This window comes from Triturus cristatus, chromosome 5_2 (genome assembly GCF_964204655.1).
Source record: "Triturus cristatus chromosome 5_2, aTriCri1.1, whole genome shotgun sequence".
In the NCBI taxonomy this organism is placed as follows: Eukaryota; Metazoa; Chordata; class Amphibia; order Caudata; family Salamandridae; genus Triturus; species Triturus cristatus.
In genome coordinates, this window is record NC_140588.1 from 408,855,041 (window position 1) to 408,877,297 (window position 22,257).

The window sequence follows — 22,257 nt, forward strand, 5'->3', positions numbered from 1 at the left end:
TTGCACTTCAGGAGACCGGCAGGGGGGTGCGCTCGGGGTGGCGAGGTGCTTCCTGGGCCTCTGAATGAGGTTTTCTTTCACCTGCTACTAGAGTGCCTATCGCCTCGGACCCCCTATACCGACATTTTGTGGTCTTCTTGCTGGTGCTCTTACACCTCTTGATTGTGTGTCCCCTTGAGTGACCGTGTTCACATGGGGGGCAAAGGGGGTCCCGAGGGCCGCAAGACCAAGGCTTCCCTCCGCGGGGGAGCAGTCCAGAGCAATAACATGGACCGATACACCCAGGGCAGGGGGCCCTCTGGCGCTGCTGGCCCCCCCTCGGATACTGCGGAGGGAGGCGCGACCGTCTCTACGGAACTATCCTTGCAGGACATTATGGGCGCCATTGATGGCATTAGGGAAACCATCGCGACGCAATATGAGGCCCTGGCCCGTAAGATTGACACTGTCGCGATTGATGTCACCCTGATCCGGGCCGACCTCTCCAAAACTAACGAGAGGGTCCAGGCTCTCGACACACGGACCTCCACCCTCGGTGCGGAGGTGTCGGATCTGCGGGCCGCGCTTGGAGACATCAGGGTGGTCAACGATCATATGGCCCGGCGGCTTGAGGACTTCGAGGGACGGGCCCGACGCAACAACATCCGCGTCATAGGTGTACCGGAGTCCTCTGACGGCCGCCCGGTTGACCTCGTGGTCGAGGAACTTATCCTGAAACAGTTGTCCCCGGCTGGCCTAAGTAAGTTCTTTGCCGTGGAGCGGGCCCATCGAGTTCCGGGCGGTCGGCCACGGCCGGGGGCCCCCCCGAGGCCTATCGTGGCCAAACTGTTCTACTACAGGGACCGCGACGCTATTCTGCAGGCCTCACGGACCCACGGCCCGGTTCGCCATGAGAACTCGACCATCAATTTTTATCCGGACTTCACGCAACTGGTCCAGAAACAACGGATGGGATTCCAAGGGGTGAAGCGTCGTCTCCGCGAGCTGGGCCTAAAGTATTCGATGCTCTACCCTGCAAAACTCCGAGTGGAACATGGGGATCGGACAGCCTTTTTTGACTCTCCTGTGGCTGCAAGTGACTGGCTGGACTCTCTGCCGGACGGAGGTGGCCGTCCCGGACCCTCTGCGGGCACCGCGGGTGACGGGTCCCCTTTAGAATGACTTTTGGTCCTTGATTTTGCCGTTTTGCACTGTACAGTCGGGTCTTATTTCACTTGCATATTGTGTTTAACCAGGACCAGTGAGGGGGGCGGGCGGGGACGGGTCCCTTACCTCCTCTGGGGTCTTTTCGTAGAATGGGGTTAGAGGGGCGACAGGCACACTGCAAGTTGGGGGGGTTTTTTGGCCCGCAGGGGTGCAGGGTGGGGGGAGTTGGTCCTGGGGTGGGGTTGGGGGGGAGGTGGGGTTGTTTTGCTGTGTGTTTTTTGTTTACAGGGCGAGGTATTGAGTTTTGTCCACATTGGGGAACTGTGCTGCAGGCTGGGGGACCCTTGATCTATTGGGGGGGATGGGGGGGGACGGGTTGAGGCTTATGTCATGGAACGTCAATGGGTTGGGGGACCGTATCAAGCGGGGTGTAGTACTGCAATATTTGCGTCGTTTGACTCCTGATGTGGTGTTTCTCCAGGAGACGCATCTGGTTGGCAATGTTTGTCATGCAATGAACAGGGGGGGATACCGCCTCGTGGCCCATTCTGGTTTCACAACTGGTTCCAGGGGGGTGGGCATTCTCCTGCGAACCTCACTTCCGGTGGAGATCACTAAGATAGTCTCGGACGACAGAGGGCGCTATGTGTGCTTGATTGGGAGGTGGGAGGGGCAGCCCCTTGCCCTGGTATCAGTTTACGTCCCCCCGGGCCTCCAGAACTCCACCTTCACTGACTTGGGTCGAATGCTGCTTGACCTTCCGGACAGCCTCCTGCTCATGGGCGGGGACTTTAATTCTGTGGTTTCGGGTGAACTGGATCGTCACCCACCAAGGACCCTCCCCGCTGCCCAGGCATGGCTGGGTGGGATGCTGGATACCTTCGGCCTGGTGGATAGTTGGAGATTAATGCATCCGACCCAATGTCAATTCACCTTTCACTCGGGGGCGCATGGGAGTCTCTCTAGGTTAGACTACTTCCTTATGCCCGCGGCGCAGACTGGTCGGATTCGTGAGGTCAGGCACCTGGCGCGGGGTATCTCCGACCATTCTCCGCTGTGGCTTCTTTTCGACACCGGGCCGCGGTCTGCAGGGCGGATCGCTCCCATTAACCCATGGTACCTGCGAGACCCTACGACTCGTGACAGCCTGGTCAAGGCTATGGACCAATACTTCCTGGATAACGAGGGGTCGGTGTCGTCTGCAATGTCCCTGTGGGAAGCCTTTAAAACCGTGATCCGCGGACACGCCCTTTCCCAGATAGTGGTGGCTAAGAGGGTCAAGAGTGAGGCAGTGGTGAGGCTGGAGACTGACATCTTGGGGCTGGAGTCGGCCTTGGAGGCGAATGTCACTCCGGACGGGCTCCATGCCCTCAGCCTGAAACAGTTTGAGTATGGGTCCCTGGTCACTGACGCGGCCAAAACTATGTATAGGGAGCAGCAGGGTCGACTGTACGATGCCGGGGACAAGGCGGGAAAGTTGATCGCGTGGCTGGACAGGAAGGAGAGAGTGAATCGTGTGGTCCCGGAGTTGCGTGCTGCGGATGGTGTGTGTGTGACGGAGCCTGACGAGATTGTGGAATGTTTTGCCGACCACCTCCGGGCTGTGTACTCCCCAGTGACTGACAGGGATGAGGACGACTCTCGCCTTCTTTTGAGGGGTATCGCCTTGCCCGGCCTGTCCGTTGAGGACCGTGAGCGGCTGGACGCCCCCTTGTCGGCGGATGAAATAGCGACCGCGATCCGCTCCCTTCGCTCGGGCAAGGCTATGGGTCCCAACGGTCTGCCCATTGAGCTATATAAATTGCGCCCTGACAAGCTTGCGCCCTTCCTCAGTCGCATGTTCCGTGAGTCTCTGGCGGCGGGTTCCCTCCCGGCCGACCAGCGTTTGGCCACGATAGTCGTTATCCCCAAGGAGGACAAGCCGCGAGATCGCTGTACTTCTTACCGGCCTATTTCACTGCTAAATGCGGAGCCTAAGATCCTGGCGAAAGTCCTTGCCAATCGTCTGTTGAGCGTCGTGTGCGATCTTATTCATCCGGACCAATGCGGATTCATCCCGCATCGTAACACCGCTCTTAACTTGCGGCGTCTTCACGGCGCCCTTGCCAGGGCGGAGCTCCTCTCCGAACCGGCCGTGCTGGTTTCTTTGGATGCCACGATGGCTTTTGACACCATCGAGTGGCCATTCCTCTGGGCTGTCTTGGCTAAATTTGGCTTTGGGGAAGGATTTATTGGCTGGGTGAAGCTTCTTTACACGGGACCCATGGCTCAGGTGGTGGTGAATGGGCGGGTCTCTCGGCCCTTTGCCCTCGGCAGGGGCACGAGGCAGGGATGCCCGTTGTCCCCTTTGCTCTTTGCTCTCGCCCTGGAGCCACTCGCGGCTTGGCTCCGCTGGGAGCCCTCGCTTAGAGGGATCCGGTGGGCCCCGGGCTTTGAAGATCGGGTTTCGCTGTATGCGGACGATATTCTCCTATATCTCACCTCACCGCGGCAGTCGCTCAACGTCCTCTTTGACGTTTTGACTTCCTTTGGGAATAATTCGGGCCTCACGATCAATTGGTCTAAATCCTGCGTCTATCCGATCTCCGGTGGTCCTCCTCTCCTGCCGCCTCGGCTTCCGATCCAGGTATCTCTGAGCGGCTTTAAGTACCTGGGGATATACGTTTCGCTGGACCCGGTGGCTCGCTATGAGCAGAATCTCCTGCGTCCGCTTCGGCGATTGCGAGAGGACACGGCCCGGTGGTGCAGGCTGCCCCTGTCCCCGCTGGGTCGGGCCGCGCTGTTCAAAATGATGTCCCTTCCCAGGTTCCTCTATGCACTCCAGAATTCCTTCGACGTCATCCCAGTGGCCTACTTTCGGGAGGTGGAGAGCCTGCAGAGGAGACTGGTGTGGGACGGGCGGGCGCGTATTGCTCTTGCTAAGCTTACTCTCCCCTGGTACGACGGGGGCATCGCGCTTCCCGACATTCGCAGGTATTATTGGGCCGCGTAGCTTTCGGCCATCAACCATGCCACGTATGCGCCTGGCCTGAATCCGGCGTATGAGATGGACAAGTTCCTGCTTCCCGGCGGGGACTATAACAGGGCGCTTTACTCCCGCTCGGCTGGCCGGACCCTTACGGGTCCTACTAAGATTGCGGTGCGGACCTGGAGGGCTGCCACTGCGGCCACGGGCTGGAGTGAGCGACTGACATGTGCTACTCCTTTGTTTGCCTCCGATCGCCTGGGGAGCCTCTGGACTACGAAGGGGTTTGACCAGTGGGATACGATTGGTATCAGCAAAGTGGGAGACCTGTGGCATAAGGGCGCGGTTAAGACTTTCGCGGCTCTTCAGGCCGAATATGAGCTTACGGACAGGGAGTTCTTCCGCTATGCCCAAGTTCGACACGCCCTGCTTTCAGTCTTTGGAGAGGGGACCAAGATCCCGGTTTCTTCGCCCCTCGAGGACCGCATACTTGACGGACATGTCCCTGACAGTACTATTTCTTTAATTTATAAGAAACTGATTAATCATCGGGCTGACCTCTTGGTGCGCCTTCGGGAGGCTTGGACGGGGGATGGGGTGGAATTGGACGACGAGGACTGGCAGTCTGCACTGTCGTCCCCCAAGGAGGTCGCCATTCCGGCCCGTCTCCGATTGGTACAGCTTAAGATTCTTCACCGGGTGTATGTGACGGGTCCTCGCTTAGTCTCGATGGGATATTCCGATGATGGGCTCTGTAAGCGGGGTTGTGGGCTCAGCGCCACCTTTCTCCATATCCTGTGGGAGTGCCGCGAGGTGGCGGACTACTGGCGCCGGGTACATACGGTTATGGGACAGGTCACTGGGGTTGTGCTGCTGCCGGAGGTGCGTCGCTGTGTCCTGAATGTGTGGGAGCCCAATGATTATAGCGCGGCTCAGACTCGGTGGGCGGCCCTGGGGAACATGATTGCCAAGAGAGATATAGCGCAGCTTTGGGGTGCCCAGCGGCCGCCCACCGCGTCAGTATGGAAGGAGAATATGGACTGGTGTATGTTCAGGGAGAAGACTGTGTATGTTGCCCGTGGTAAGCCGGGGGCATGGGGCAGAATCTGGGGGCAATGGAATGCATATCGCGGGGGTATCTGTACGCCCCCCCTGGTGGACACCGATATCGCCATGTCCCCCTGACCCTTGACGGTTCCGGGCACCTTTTGGAATGACTACATATGGGCGTTCATTTCCCTTGGCCCCCCCCCCCGTCCCCAGCCTCCCGGTACTCCTTCCTTTCGCGTGCTGCTTAATGGTCTGAACTGGAGTTCCCCGGAGGAAGCCTGACCTGCACTGTTTGTCTTTATGCCTCGCCTTTTGTTTTTCTTTTAGTTTTTTGTGTTTGTTGGACTTAAGTCTCCTGTTCCTTTAGAACTATCCGGAGTCACTACGGGGCCGAGCCCCGGGAACCGACTGCAGCTTTGATAAATGTGTATTTTATTCTGTACTTAGCGGCCGGCCCTGGTGGTTGTAGGCCCGTGCTTGTAATCGAATTATTGTTCAATAAAACTTTAAAAAAAAAAAAAATAATAATAATAAAATGGTGAGAAGGGTCCCCTGGGTGGGTAAGTCCAATAAGACTCTGAAGGGTGACTGTGTCGTTGTGAATTTTAGCTCTCCCGATATAGTTGACCATATTTTAAGACAAACAGGGTCTATTAGAATTCAACAGGAATACGTTAACGTGCTCCCATTGGGCTTTTTTTATCCACCACCCTTTTTGGGGCCTGTCAGATTGAGAGAGCGCCCTTTTCAGCAAGTCCCTGTAAGTAATTCTCTGCCATTAAGTAACAGATATGAATTCCTTAGTACTTTGGATGTTAATGACTGACTCAGGGTCGATGGAGTCTATACCCATAATGATGTTTCCAGTACAGTTTCTTCCAATTTTTTGGGGATTTTATCTCCCAGGACTCCTGCTGTGGTTAATACTGTCAATTTCACTGCTTCAATAGTTGAAAACGTACTTTTACAGACAGAGGTTGCCACAAGAGTTACGCAGAGGTGTCCTGAGGTAGCTTCCGTAGTTAGGTGCGGAATAGCTCCCATCATTAATCCTGATAATTTGGGTGTTGAATTGCCTTCTAACGGAGTAGAAGCTGACCCACTACCTTTTTCACTTAATTCGGAAAATTGTTTATCAAAAGAGCTAGTGTGTGTAGTGGGGACCCCAGCAAGAGATATTATTACTGCTTTATCATGGAACATTGCAGGTCTTCGCTCTAAACAAGGTGATCAAAACTGGAAGGCCTTTCTTTCCACCTATCATATTATTGCTTTACAAGAAACATGGGAGGCTACAGATCCTTACTACTTGGATGGGTATCAGTCCTTCATTAAATATGCTGTGCCTTCTGTCACGGGGAGACCACGAGGGGGTCTTTTGTTATTATTTAGTCTAAAGTTGCTATATAGTATAGAGCTGTTAGTAACCAATTCTCCTCATATCTTAGCGGTGAAAATGGAATCTGTTAATTTGCCATCATTTTTGGTGGTTAATTTCTATAACTCATTCACTAGGTCGGATGAGTTAGAGCATCTCAAAGCACTGTTCAGTTTTTTGGACGAGTATGACGCAATTAATGTTAAACCTTATTTGCTTTTACTTTTTGGTGATTTTAATATTCATGTATGTCATCTTAATTGTTTTGCAAATAACCATCATGAGGTTTGCCCACAAGAGGCTACCCATTTCGAACACTCTAAGGGTGGGATATATTTAGAGAATATGGTATCGACCTACCACTTACACATGCCTGTCCAAGAGTTGCAGGTTCCCGTCCATACGTTTACGGGTCAAGGCCATTGTACTACAATTGACTACATTTTTGTATCTCGCATCATGTTGAACTTACTGGGTACTTTTCGTGTCACGCAAAATGCCTTAAGTGATCACAATCCACTTACTTTGGAAATTAAAGTTAAGGCATTGAGGAAAGATGTTCCTTTACCTCCGATCTCTAACACAAATCTAGTGTCTACCAGTCAGGGAAGACGATTGAGATGGGATGTTATTACCCCGGCTGATTTCCTTGAAAATTTATATGAAAGTAAAAAAGAGGACTTTAGCCTGTGTCTTTCGGCAGTGGCACAACCGAGGGTCATTCTGGGTGCCTTTGACAGAATTACTAAACAAGTCGTGGGGAATCTTACCAGTCATGGGAAACCAAGGCCCAAGAAATTTAAAAACTGGTTTGACCATGCTTGTTCTAGTGCTCACTCTGTTCTCTTATCGGCACTGAAAGAACCCGGTAATAACCCTAGTAAGATAGCAGTGGCTAGAAGAGGTTACAAAAAAGCAATTAAGGACAGGAAAAACCAGTTAAACAATAAGGCATGGGATGATTTGTCGAATGCAAGTATTCAGAAAAATAGTAGCCAGTTCTGGAAGGTGATAAATAGTCCTCTTTTTAATGAGCTGGAGAATACTAACAAAGAATGTCTCATCCCGCCAGACAGATGGGTGGCCCATTTTAGCGGTCTTTACTCGGAGATTCAAGAACCTAATCCAGTAAATTATGCGGATAACACTTTAGCTTCAAGAATCCTTTTTAAGGAGGAAGAGGTCTTGGAGGCCATTGAGGCTATGGCAATAGGTAAAGCCTCAGGACCGGATGGAGTCCCCGCGGACCTCTACAGGGCGGACCCAAGGTTTTGGGCTAAACTTTTAACTCATGTTTTTAACGCTGCTTCTGAGACCGGTGCTCCCAAATCATGGGGCAAAGCTGTTATTGTCCCTCTTTTTAAAAAAGGTTCAAGAGAAGATCCGGGTTGTTACCGGCCCATTTCTCTCTTGGATTCTGCCATGAAAGTAATGGGTAAAGTTGTCCTTGCCCGTTTAACAGTGTGGTTGGAGGAGAAATCCATAATTTCTGACCTACAATATGGGTTCAGACAAGGAAGGGGTACTGTAGGCCAATGCCTTAATTTACATCTCATTATTGGGAAATACACGGTCGCTAAGCAGGGGGACCTCCATCTAGCTTTCATGGATTTGTCCACTGCTTTCGACCTTGTAAATCGGCAAAAATTATGGGCCTTATTAGCCGCCTTGGGGCTTGATCCGGTACTGGTTTCCTTCTTGGCTGTTATCCACGAGGACACTACTGCAGTTGTCCGCTACAGTGAAGACGGGAGTCAGACAGATGCCTGGCAGGTAAAGCGTGGAGTAAGACAGGGGTGTATTCTTGCCCCCCTACTTTTCTCGCTTTACATCAACAATCTGGGTTTGGTTTTAACTTCGGTTAGTAAAGACATTCCTAAAGCCGGCTCCAAAATGATCCCCGCATTACTATATGCGGACGACACTGTTCTGTTGGCTAGAACTGCGAGAGGTTTACAAGCTCTTTTAAATGGATTCTATGATTTTATGGTCTCTTTAGACTTATTAATAAATTTTAAAAAATCACATTCCATGTCAATAGGTAGGGGGAAGGCGAAAAGGGTGTAATTTTTCTGTAATGGGCAGGAATTAACAAAAGTGCAGACCTTCCGATATTTAGGGGTCGTATTCGACGATAGAATTTCTTGGGTCATGCAACGTGCTCAGAAAAAGAATAACCTTGCTAGAGCTACAGGTGCTCTGTTGGGCTTTGCAAAGCGCTTGGGGTGTAAACCACTCCCCGCTCTAATAAAAATCTATAGAGCCAAGTGTATTCCCATGGCCCTATATGGTAGTGAGGTCTGGGGTTACAAGGCCTCTCCTGACATCCAAACAGTAGAAAATACTTTTTTCCGGAAATTGTTGTCTCTTCCCCCTTCTGCACCAACTTTTAATATACATGAGGATCTGGGGGTGGGATATCTTGCTGACCAAATATCTGTGGCACCGTTACTAGGCTGGTTGAGGGTTTGGGCGCAGCAGCCTCCAAATCTAAACCAACTAATTATTCAAGATTGCTTGTCCGTAGATGAAGCTATGTCTATCCCATGGATCTGTTATATTAAAAATAACTTGAAGTCGCTTGGCTGTCTTGAACTGTTTACCAGTCCTTGTGCGCTGAGTAAAGAGCAAATCAAGGCCCTTAAGACCCAATTTTTGACAAGAGCAATGTCGTCAAGGGAAGGAGAGGAGTTGGGGAAACTGACAGTTAGGAGGTTTGTTATGTTGAGTTTAGATGGTGAGATCCAACCTTACTTAACCTACATTAACAAACCTTTCCATATGTTTTTGCTAATAAGGTTTAAGCATGGTATGCTCCCTTGGCTATTGGCCTACCCCAAAGGCTTCTTCAAAGAGGGATCTTTGGGGCCTTGTCCTTGTGACAACATTTCTGAACAAAATATGTTGCACATGATATTTTTTTGTAAATTTTACTCTTCTCAGCGTAAAAAATATATTCTTCCGATCTTCAAGAATCATCAATTTGAGCAAGTAAGGCCTGCGTTGGCCTATTTACAAATGTTGGAGACACCTTTGATATGTTTTGGGGTTGCGAGCTTCATCGTGGGTGCCTTAAGATCTAGAAATAGGGCTCAGTTTATTTAGTTACTCCCCTCATTTCCCAATGATTATTGTGCTTAATAAACTGTTGTAGATGGAATTTTTAAGGAGAAATGATTTTTAGTTGTAATATTACTGTACCAATTGAAAGACATACTGTTATTGTATTTAGCGCCAAATTGTTTTGTATTTATTTTTTATGTTCAAATTACCTTTTGTAATTGCATTTGCCTGTACATTGAATGACTGTTCTGTGCTTTGATGGTTTTAAAATTTTAACCGAATAAAGCAAATTTTGACTTTGACTTTGAAAAGATTCCAATCAGACACTGGTTCATTTTGTGAGGTGTTTATAATGGTGTTGTCACTCTATCCGTGAGAGTGAGTGAAAAAAACAGCCAACACGTGTTTCACCCCTTTACACGGCCATCCGGCCTGGGGCTTCCTCAGGGCTGTACATACATTCATGAAGAACAGAAAAGGGGGTGGTATGTATCTCCATGACAATGAGGTAGGATGATAGTAAGATCAGTGAGAGGGAAGGAAACGGAAGGAAAGAAAGATTATGGGGGAAGGTAAAGTAGGAGGAGAAGTTGTCAGTTAAAACGAGAAAGAAATGGGGAGGCGGGGCGAAAGTGGGGAAAGGGAGGAAGGGAGCACAACGAAAAGGCTTATAGTTTTATAAACAGTAGTATAGGGTAATTGATCGTAATAGTTGAGAGAGAGAGACCATCATGAGGGGCAGAGAAAAGAGAATGGAAGAGATACGCAGAAGAGGAAGAGCATGGAAGATCAAGGGGGAATGGAAAGAAGGGTTGAATAGAAAGACAACGAAAGCAGAAGAAGAGGCAGGAAGCATATAAGGCAAATGCAATATGTATCAGAAAGTTACACATCCGGGCATATCAAATGAGAGCGAGTCATAGGAGGATACATGTCAGATAAAAGTGCATGTACACTGAATTGGATAGAAATAGACATAAGACACAAAATGCAGAGACAGAGAATGTAGGTGTGTGAAAATAGAGCGATCATGAAGACAGTTAGGTTAATTTTACAGTAGCGTGATATACATTAGTTCAAATGTAGTTGGATTGCATAAACGAGGCCCCCGAGTTCGGGTGACAAGTAATTGGGAGACATATTTGAAATATACAGTAGTGTGACATTCATTATTTGAGTGAATAGCAAAAAGTCCCCGAGTTCAGGTAGCGAGTTAGAAAAGGCATATTTGGAGAGGAGGCATTAGAAAGGGAAGCGATGAAAGCAAAAAATAACACATCGGGCATTACAGTGGTAATTGAAAGACATATTAAGGAATATACAGTAATGTGACATTCATCATATGGTTACTTTGAATAGGTGCCCGAGTGGAGGTAGCGAATTCAATACGCATATTTGAAAAAGGGGGCATTGAAGAAAGGGAAGCGACATAAGAGGAGTATTACATCAAGCATGACAGCAATTGAATAAATAGAAAAATTTTAGGCAGCGATATAGTTACATTTGTTGTATTCGCGATGCCAGGTCCGATCGGAGTCAAGGGTTTGCATAGAAATAAGGCAGAAGAGGCGAAACTCGTAAGTCAGGGAAACAGCAGGGTCAAGGTATATGTATAAGAGAGGAGAACCTCCGGTGAAGGGATACGAGTGTTACTCGCGGTCCTTTAAGGACAGTGTGCAGTAACGAGTGATTTCGAAATTCTAGTGCGACGAGGTCTAGGAATTATCTAATGCGGAGGCGCAGTTGGAAAGTATTGTGATAACACGTGTAGTGGATGGGAAACTATTACGGCGAGGTCTATACTGTACTCATGCGGAGACATGGTGAAAAATTGTCGTGGCAGTCAGGTGTTATGCACTCTATGTGCTCAATATAACTGGGGGGCAAAAATCAAGAACAAAATAGTAGCAAATGGGCAACATATGTGTTGAAAAATAAGAGAATTAATGCATTGCAACACACCTATCACTTGTCAATACCTCCTTGTATATGGTTCAAACAGGAACAAACATCACAGGAAAAGACGCAACTCCATCTTGAACTGTGAGCGTAAAGCAGTAATCTCTGGATACACAACCATCTTGGAAAGGGACATTTATAAGCTTTAGCCACATTCCATTCTTCCAAACCATGGCTTCGACTAGCCACAGAAAGAAAAACTCCCAAGACTGACATATATTCTCCACTGCTAATCTCTGCCCTCCAACCACTGTCCTTTCCAGTCAATGCCCCACCCAAGCCGTGGAGCACCCCTCCAAGTGACTGCAAAACCACTAGGGAATGTCAGGTAGAACGGGCATGTAGCGATGCTCTGAGCACATAGTCCAAAGGCACACTAACAGACTGCTCAGTAAGCACATTGTTTTCTTCTCAGCACCTGCTGTCTCGGGTAAGCTCTGGATGGATGTAACCCTTTTCAAGTATTGTCAATACAAGCTACAGTCCCTTTCCATCTTATTGACGGCCTCCATCAAAACAGATCAACGTAAATCCTGCTGTTTGGCTTCATAAACCTGGTGCTGCACGATACCCGTTGCCTCAAGCCTGAAGCTCTGCTGAAGTTCTGCAAGTCTTCTCCACAGCTTATCTTAACTGTGTAGAATCTTCAGTCAAAACAAAGAGTCTAGAGATGCCGACACAGGACTCCAAAAAGCCCTCTTGACCCTTCACCAGAGAACAGTGGAGGGATGACCATGAAATCAACATCCATAAGTGGTGGTAAGTGGAGTGTTGACTTTGCCTAGTGAGCACACGCCCTCTGTGCCAATGTTTCCATTCTACACTGGTTTACTTTTGCAAGAGCCCACCACTTGCCCGTTCTCCATACCTATTATATTCAACCTCCTGTGGTGTGAGCACAGGGCTAACATCGGTCTATGTTTCCTGGGTGCTGGAAGCAGTACCTCCATGCAACCTTTGAGGCAGCTGGACGGTGAGGGAACCAGCACGCAAGTAACCTTGGGTACATTATATGGATCCAGATCATTCAGAAAGGGCTGTGAAGTCCTAGTATATGACTGCGTACCTGTGGATATGCATGAAGATTGCAACTGTACATCAGACAGTCATCGGTCCCCATCAGTACCTAGATCTTACCACAACTGAGGAGGTGTTTACCAACAATCATCCTTAATTAGTTTGATTCTAAGTGTGCTGTATTTTATAAAAAGTTAATATGCTATGTATATTCGAAGTATTGGCTGTTAGTTTATGTAGGTCATTTATTAAATCAAATGTGTTGAATTTTTGCACTATTTCATTGCTTATTCGATCTGGGTGATTCTCATTTTTGACTTCTATTTTTATACAAGACTGCTATTTTATATACAAGGATTTCATTGTTTACTTCTACTCAAGCAAGTTACCCAGAGTCAATGAGGCTTGACAGGTCCACCTCTTGTTGCAGACCGAGCAGCCAGTGTACTGTTTAGTGGTAAACCCCACTAGTCTCACTTTTGACAACTCCAAGCGTCAAGGAAAAAAACGGATACAAACAATGCAGTTTTCTACAGAAAACTCCCCTAAAGGCACCTTTTTTTTTTTTTACTGAGTTTTCTATGGTGCGAACTTGACCCGAATCGGGTATCAGAGTGCTTTACATAGCACCAGTTGCATTACAACATGAGAACACATTCATTGTTGTTAGGCACGGGGAGATTAAGTGATTTGCCCAGAATCACAGGATGTTCAGCGTCATTGCCGAGACTCAAACCCAGTTTCCCAGATTCGAGGTTGACCGCTCTAGCCGTTAGGCCAACTCCTCTGCTCTCCACCTGTTGCCTGATAGCACCATTCAGATTAATCCAGTTAAGGAAATGGGAGGCGTCTCGGATCCAATGAATTGAATCTCTTGTTTTATAGTGATCTGTTACCTGTGTTGCTTTATGTAATTGTTTGGATATGTTCAGTTAATATCTGTTTTTAAATTTGTATCTATTTTGTATCTGCGATAATACCATAAATGTGTAATAAGACCAATAAATAGAGATATTTAGAAAAAAGAAACTGGGCTAAACAAAATCCAAACATATTTCAGTTTCAATTACTGTCAACTGTGTTGCCTGTAAAATGTGAGGTCCCAAGAAAAGGGTCCTAGAACTACTTCAGTAACTTAGCCGAGTCTATCCAGGGCCATTGGAATCAGGTGAATCTGAAGCTGCTGAGTTTTCTGGAAAATGTTGATTTATTTGACTTGTCATATAATCCACTATCTGCTGGGCAATGTGAAGATTTCAACAACAACAACAAAAATCTTTTTTTCTAGCTCAGAAATTGTTCACAAAGTGTGATGGGCTATGGCAAAGCCTGGGCAAAGGCAAACTTGCCACCTTTCAGGTGATGCTTGCGTGTAGTCCGGTATTAAACTGGTATTGGTGAGGTGAAACTTCTACCCAGATAGAATTAATTTCTGTTAAAATGAAAAAATAACCCCATAAAAGTCCCACACAATCCATTTTAGTTTTCCATATGATTTGCATTTTCTTGCTGCATAATTCAGTCAAACCACCCTCATAATCTGGGCATCTATTTTGCATATTTCCAATGTTCCTGAGTATAGCAGAACCCGCGGCAAAGTATTCAAAAGGTTAATGGCTGATTGGCATTTTTGTACTTTTGGCAAACACATCTTAATTGGCACTTGTGCACTTATGTCAATTACATCTTGATTGTCATGTGTGCACTTTTGTCAATTACATCTTGAGTGGCATGGGTGCACTTTTGTCAAACACATCTTAATTGGCATTTTTGTACTTTTGTCAATTACATCTTGATTGTCATGTGTGCACTTTTGTCAATTACATCTTGATTGTCATGTGTGCACTTTTGTCAATTACATCTTGAGTGGCATGGGTGCACTTTTGTCAATTACATCTTGATTGTCATGTGTGCACTTTTGTCAATTACATCTTGATTGGAATGTGTGCACTTTTGTCAATTACATCTTGATTGTCATGTGTGCACTTTTGTCAATTACATCTGTGCACTTTTGTCAATTACATCTTGATTGGCATGGGTGCACTTTTGTCAATTACATCTTGAGTGGCATGGGTGCACTTTTGTCAATTACATCTTGAGTGGCATGGGTGCACTTTTGTCAATTACATCTTGATGGGCATGGGTGCACTTTTGTTAATTACATCTTGAGTGGCATGGGTGCACTTTTGTCAATTACATCTTGATAGGCATGGGTGCACTTTTGTCAAACACGTCTTTAAAGACCAACCTTCCGAGTCTTCATCCAGGTCAGCCAGGGTCTGTTCGAACTGGGCAGTGATGAACATGTCTTCCTCCCCGCTCCTGACTGCACTCAGGTCTTCGTCTCTGCTGACTGGACTGCAAGAAAAGACAAACAAAGCTCTAACAAGGAAACTTCCAATGGCCAATGGCCTGCCTGCGCCAGGCGAATGTTGCTACTTTAGCTCATTATCTGTCCCCGGAACTACTTGCGCCACAGACTTCTGAACTCCTTTGAGGACTTGTTATTAATTTACCCGTTCATCGGAGGCGCACACTGCCAACAGGGCAGCTTTGCTGCGAAATACATTTTTCAGTTGAGGGCTTGGCTTCGATACAGAGAAAACAAGAGAGCACTATTCGCGGGTTCATGGCGGGACGCGCACCCCGCAGAGGTAAATACTTATTTACCGAGTTCTGGTGTAAGTTAATTTTCAACCAGCCTGCATTCTTTACTCACCTCTCTGTAAAGCAAACATCAGAGGACAAAAGGATTTCTAAAAAATACTTTGTGCCCATTTCGCATTTGCAGGGACACACTGGTTCGATTGTGTGCACCGTCCAATATTTACAAAGCCCACGTGTCACTCCCAGGTCCCGGATGCTAAAAAAGTGTAAATGCACCCTTAACCACGAACGAGATCTACTATAACGTGGAATAACTTAGATTAACTTGGTATGTTGCACAGTGGTCTCCCATATTCCCCAAGTCCCGAGCCCTTTTATGTGGGTCTTGATGTGGTTAATTTGAATACATGAGCAACGTTTACAGAGCGCTGACCCCGCCTGGACGGGGTCAGCAGGGTGACCGCGACTCAGGTCGGAGGGCAGCATGTGGGTCTGGAAGAGGGCCTCCTGCCAAGCCTCAACCACCAGAGCAGGGATCGCTGGGGTCTGAGGGCGCCTGGGCTCACTTCTCAACAGCACGCGCAGAGTACGGCTTATTGACTCGTTTATTTTGCGGAAGCAGCATTCTGGTCATAGGCGATGCCGGGAGAGAGCAGAAAGGGATATTGTCATTTACAGACTGCAGAGCTGAAACATTCAATGGCCAGGCAGCACTTCTATGGACAAAAGCAATGAAAAGAAAAACATATATATATACACACACTGCAACAAACCTGACCAGCCTTTACAAAAGCCGGGGGAGAAGCATGGTGGAAGCTCTTTTTCACTGTGACTGATTAGACATGCAGATGCAGTCTGTAGATGAAACAGAAAGACGTGAGCCTAGAAGTCTTTCTTCTTTTACAAATGGACACCATCTAAAACAGAATCCAACACACTAAGATACAGCTCTTTTGAATATCATATACATTTGCTTAAGAGTTTGAAGGCAAACATAGAATAATGTAACATTCGCTTTGTGGTAGAGGTATCGTGGTATTTCTTGGCTCTTGTATTTGGGGTGCAATCAAAGTATGATATAGGCATGAAAATCTGTCACAATTGTTGGCACAGAATGAGGGTGGATGCAGACTGCGGAAGTGCGTCCTAGCATACAATGGCACTACTAGCACAAAATGCGTGTCATTTGCTTATGGACCCAGTGAATACTAATCCTACCCATCCTCCATGATTCATATTATTGTGTAATCTCATGTTTTTTCCCCTATGTCTATACTTGGCTCCTGTAATTGATGTAATTATGCAACATGTACATCGCTAAACCTCATGTAAAGCGCTCTGATACCTCCGGGTCTAGCCAGCGCTATATAAAACTTTGCAAATAAATAAATAAGTAATACTTTGTCTATGGTATCAAACTGTGTGTCAAGGCTATTGATTAATGGCTCAACATAGCCTTTCAGTGGATTTGAGCCAGATCAGTGCCTGCTCTCAAACAAAATGGGCAACTTCATCCCACACACAATAATGCACCTGGAAAAAATGCTGAAATTGTGCCGTACTGTATTTTACCCCACAGGTCAGTATTTTGAAAAATATACTTTAAATATGGCTTCTGAAGGTGAACTATACAGTAGAAATGCAACCTTCTTCCATCAGGTAGAGATCCCACCAGGAGCATCATGCCTACTGTATTTCTCTTCTGCGTGCATCCCTAGTTGTTCACACTCGCTGACTCATGAAACGGAGCATTTCATGGCATGGCGCCATGTCATTCTTAGTGAGGGCTTAGCTATGAGCACACAATTAGAGAGATCATCTCTCCAGGGCGAATGACGTTCTAACATGAGCTCCTCTCTTGGCCTCTGAAAGATACTTTTGCATCATACCCTGCTGGTGCAATATGTTGAGCAGGGTGTCAACGTGCAGGCGTTGCAGATGTACCATCATCAAACAGAGTCCGGACTGAGACGGAAAATAGGCCCGGGTAACAATATAACAATGGCTCCCATTAGCGAATCAGATATCTAAAGAAGTGGCCCACGTTTGCAAAGCGGGCAGTTTTGAACTTGTAAAGACAGTGTATAGGTGTTTTGCAGTGTATGGGAGACTGCATGAATTTGTGCTTGCTGCAGGCATCGTTTGTGGTAATATCTGGGAAATCAACAGTACAAACCTGCTCACCAGGCCATAAAACAGGCCTACAAACACCCCCCCACCCCCGAAACTGCCAGATTGCCCTTTAGGTTACTGTGGCCCTATCAGCAACATGGCACCTTTAAAAGGGGCTATTCATTGTACAGAGAACAAAACAGTTCTCTTTACCCAGTGGCAGCTGCTTCCCAATGACATTAGTGGGGCGGGGAGGTTAAAAACCCCTCCCCCACCTTCCGGACTCCTGGCTGGCCGCCGCCTCTCCTCGGTCCTCTGCGTCCTCTCTTCCTTCCTTCTGCTTAACACGAGGCAGGATCAGGAATCACCCACCTAGGCTCCCTTGTCCAATCACAACGCTGCAATGCAGCATTGTGATTGGTCTGAGCGCCGTTTTTCCACGTTCAGCCAGGGGATGGGCACCGGGGGCATTTTCTCCACCCAGGCTGTAATGCAGCCTGGATGGAGACTATGTGAAGTGCGCATGAGTGTTTGGCCGGCCAAACATTCATGCTCACTTGGAGTGGGCAAACCACTCCTCCACCCCTCCCACAAAGCTGCCTGAGCACGGAAAAATAAAAAGATAATAGCATTGCGTTATTATCATTTTATTTTTCCTTTTTGTGCAGTGGGGCGACGCTCCTCGGCCTTAGAGGAGGACCTGCCACTGTCTTTACCCAGCCCTGCATCACTAACAATCACCTACAATAGGCATTCTAGAATGTTGCTTTGTTTGATGATGTTCAGTTGGGTTTTAACATGTGTTGAAACGCATCCACCGGATGGCCCTTTTTTAAAGGTTTAAGCCAATGGATGATTATCACTCATCAAGAGTCTTTATGTCACACTTACAGATGAACACTCTAAGGTTGTGTATATCAACACATCTACTGGGGCAGTCTGTCATAGAGATACGTACCCATTAGTCACCTCTTGTTTGATCTCACCTTAGAGATTTTGGGCCAGATGTAGGTGGCTAAATACCGGTCGGTAAACCCGAAATTCGGTAAATTTCAGGGTTATCGACCGGTATTTAGCCATTCCTAATGAAGGTGATGATTCGGTATTTACCGAATCTGTATTTACCGAATCGGTATTTACCGATTCGGTAAATGCAATGTAGAAAACACATAAAAGAATGCTTATGTGCTTTAAGAATTCGTTAATTACCACCAACATCAATTTGGTGGTAATTAACGAATTCATTTAAAAATTGACTTTTGAATTTTTTCTAAGTGCCATGTGGCACACATCCATGCCCTTAGGGCATGGATGTGCGCCACATGTGCACACAGGCACATTTCAGGGGTGCAACAGGGTGTCCTTTGTACACCCTGGCATCCTTGAAATACCTCCCGGTATTACCGATTCGGTAATACCAAATCGCTAATACAGAATGGCTTTAGATTCATTCCTATGGGCCTCCAAGCCCATAGGAATGAATGGGTAGGTATTCCTTATTACCGAATCGGTATTACCGATTCGGTAATAGGGAATATTAAGGAATCAGTATTTTTTACCGATTCATTACCTACATAAGAAATACCGATTTCTTAATACCGAATCGGTATAATTCGGAATTAAGAATTTGGTATTTGTGGATCACCTACATCTGGCCCTTGGTATCTTACTCCTCTTTAAAGTCACTTCAGAAAGAGTCCTGGTGCTAATGCATGTCAGAAAGTGTCCTGGTGCTTATGCATGGAAGTGTTGCATAGGCTAAATTAATAAAAATTTCAGTGCTTTTGTTTGCACTCTACTTTTGTTTTTGTGGACTTAATTCAATCAACTCATCAAGGACCACATGAATACACTGCCATTATACCACATTCTAGGTGTCCAGCAGGTTTTCCAAAAAATACAAATGGATGCATGGTTGTAAACATACATCAAATGAGAAAAGAAACACGGGGTTGAATATTCGTTTTGCTGCCAATAACATTTGTCATAATCATGGTATATTGAGGACTGATACGTTGAACAGAGGTTTTAGCGAAAGGCGAAGTTGTTTTGATTCTAAATTGTAAAGGTTTTAATTAAATGATCATTAAATGTATTCATTCATTCATTCATTTAATGTGGTCGTTCCCCAGCCAGATCACACGATGTGTTAAGGCTCTAACTTTAGTGTATAATTACCTCCACATCCTATTGTCCTCGTCCCCCTTCATTACTAATGAGGTAGATTCCGCCTCACGAGACCGAAAAAAGAACAGGAAATGCTCGCAAGGTTGTCCCCCCCTTAAGCAATAACCTATAAGGATACACCCTACCCAGCATTCCTCCTGTTCTTTTTTCTGTCTCACAGGGACAACATTGGGAACGTCAGCTCCTGCTGATCTTGGGCTGAAAAAAATATCAACATTGCTTTAAAAAGAAAAGAAAATACATTTTATCTCTCTTGCTTGCTGGGCATGGGTTGACAACTTACCTCCTGGTCCTTGGGCGTTTCTTCGTGGATTGAGCGCGGGGAGAGTTTAACTCTTTGGACTTGTGGTGAGTTTGGCTGTCCTGCGGTGTCTGAATGTCTTCTGGGAATTTCGCATATGTGCAAGGAGGTGGGAGGTTTACGCGTACTCACACTTTCTCTCCGGTGGCGTTTTCGGATGGAGAGTATATAGTGCTGGACGAAATTGCAGGTAAGACCGCTTTGCGGCTAATTTTTGCTGTTTTCTACTGCTATATCATGGGCCAGCATTCAAGGAAGAGGAAATATGTGGTGTCCACCTCCACAACAGACTCATCTTCCTCTGCTCCCCTGAGAAAATCTGCTAAGGAGGGGAGGAGGAGAGGTGGAAAAAGAATTATTAAAGAGACCCTTTTGGAGCTGAAGGATGACAAGGCTCCCAATAAGGGGATCCAGGAAAATGTATTTTCGGATATCTCCTCATAGTCTGAAGAGGAAGAGAGTCAAGTAAATGATGATCAGAAGCACCAATATATTGGAAGATTTGCTTCCGGAACTCTTGGCGCATGTAAAACTAAATATGGATTTCAGCAGGAAGAGTAATTTCAAAATCCTCCCAGCTGGATCTCCCAGTGCACCTTTATAATCTAAATTATTATTTTTTTTTAAAAAAGGAATGGAGAGATTCCGATAAGATCATTCTTCCGCATTTCAAGGCGAATTTATATCCTCGGCATGGTGTGCAGAAATCATTTCCTGTTAATATTCAAGCCATGTTAGTAGAAATTCTCTTATGGAAGATGCTGTCATTAATAATCAGTCAATAAGAGAATTGATTCTGCCTTGAAGAAGGTTTAGTCAGGTGTCCATCTTGCTTTGAGAGCTGGGATTTAAGGGACCTACCCTCCCAGTCTTTAACTGCAGACTTTAAACATTTGTTTAAAGCTGTGGAAGATGGAGCAGAATGTTCTTCTATACTGGAAGGCATAGAGAGACAATTTGAATATATTTTGGATACTTCCCTTGATGTTTTCAGGGCTATGGCCTTGTCTCCTGGAACCTCTATTGCTGCACGGCATAACTTGGGTCTCAGAGATTAGAAGATGGATTCAGCTCAGAGGGCATCTGCCTTAAGAATCCTGTATGAGGGTACTCACCTGTTTGGAGCTGAACTGGATGACAGAATTTGCAGGATCTTTAAGGAGAAAAACACTCATCTTCTTTTAAACAGAGTTCTTTTGTTCAGAATTCTAAGAAGTCTCCTTTCCGCCAAAGTCAAGTTTCCGCAAAGCATCTCACATGCAGCACCAGAATCAACAGGAGAAGTTCAGACCTAGGAATGAGACTGATAAGAAATCCAAGTCTCCTAACAAACAGAGGTACTGACTAACATGGGAACGGCCATGTCTTTGCAGTAGGAGGCAGAATTCGACACTTCTTGGTGTCTTTGCTACTCTCCAGTTCAGTCAAATGGGTTCCATAGATAGTCAAATCTGGCTCCAAAATAGAGTTTGGTACCCTTATCCAAGCCTCAGGAGTGCGACCTATCCCTTGGCCATCCAACAAGAACAAGCAATTAGCCATTCAGCGGGGAATAGAGGCTCTCTTGCTGAAAAAAGCAATTTTGGGTGTTTCTTGACTGAACAGTGTCAGGGGTTTTACCAGGGGCGCTCCTTCAATGGAGCAGAGAGGAGTTGCCCCACAAGCCCCAGAATTGAAAAAGAAAGCAGCAATAAAGTTTCTTTCTTACCATTTTATTTTTTCAGCAACCCATCCTGAACTAAGGGTTGTGACGGGGTGGACCAATAAGGGAGATGGGTGCTTTAAAATGCATATGTCTGTTTTGCCAGTTATCTTGGGACAACCAGCCAGACATGCGCATTTTAAAGTTCTCTAACCTAGCAGTCTTAGATAGCTGGGTTACAGAAAGCGCTGGCCTCCAGTGCTCTTAGGAGCGCTGGGAGAGCCTGCTCTATCCAATCCTAGGGTTGCTTTCATGTAGCGAGATTACATATTTGGCCCCTCTGAGTTCATATTCACTCTTTTTTGGATCTGAAATTGGAGGACTTCGAACTGATGTTACCAGTGATGCAGAAGATCAGGAAACAGCTGAGATGGTGGCCTCTCCCGGAATCTTTGACCAAGGGTGTGGCTCTTCAGCCCGGATACCTCAAAGGTTCTAACGACTGATGCGAGTGTCTTTGGGTGGGGAGCAGCATTGGACTTGAATTCAATATCGGCACTTCAGGAGAGCCGGCACTCCTCGGATTGGAGAAAGCTCACTGCCGTTCTGAGGGCGGTTTTACATTTTCAGCAGAACTTGATGGGTCAGAACCTGGTGGTCAGATTGGACAACATGGTGTCAGTAGCCTGTCTAAATAACCAGAGTGGTACCAGGTTCAGGTTCTTAAATCAAGTAGCAGTCCAGATATTTCACTGGGCCGAAATCAAGATTTTGTCCCTGGTCTCAATAAACATAAAGGGATTAGGCAATGTGGTAGCATCTTCCCTGGG

At 46.6% G+C, this 22,257-nt stretch overlaps 1 protein-coding gene across 7 annotated transcripts in view; it reads right to left on the reverse strand.

The window, feature by feature from the left end:
• Positions 1–22,257, reverse strand: part of COBL (cordon-bleu WH2 repeat protein) — a 961,684-nt gene that overhangs the window by 99,595 nt on the left and 839,832 nt on the right. For all 7 annotated transcript variants that reach the window (XM_085607311.1, XM_085607310.1, XM_085607313.1 and 4 more), the window contains one exon: positions 14,827–14,936. In XM_085607311.1, coding sequence (XP_085463437.1) covers positions 14,827–14,936 — 110 coding nt within the window. The remainder of the gene's footprint in view (positions 1–14,826; positions 14,937–22,257) is intronic.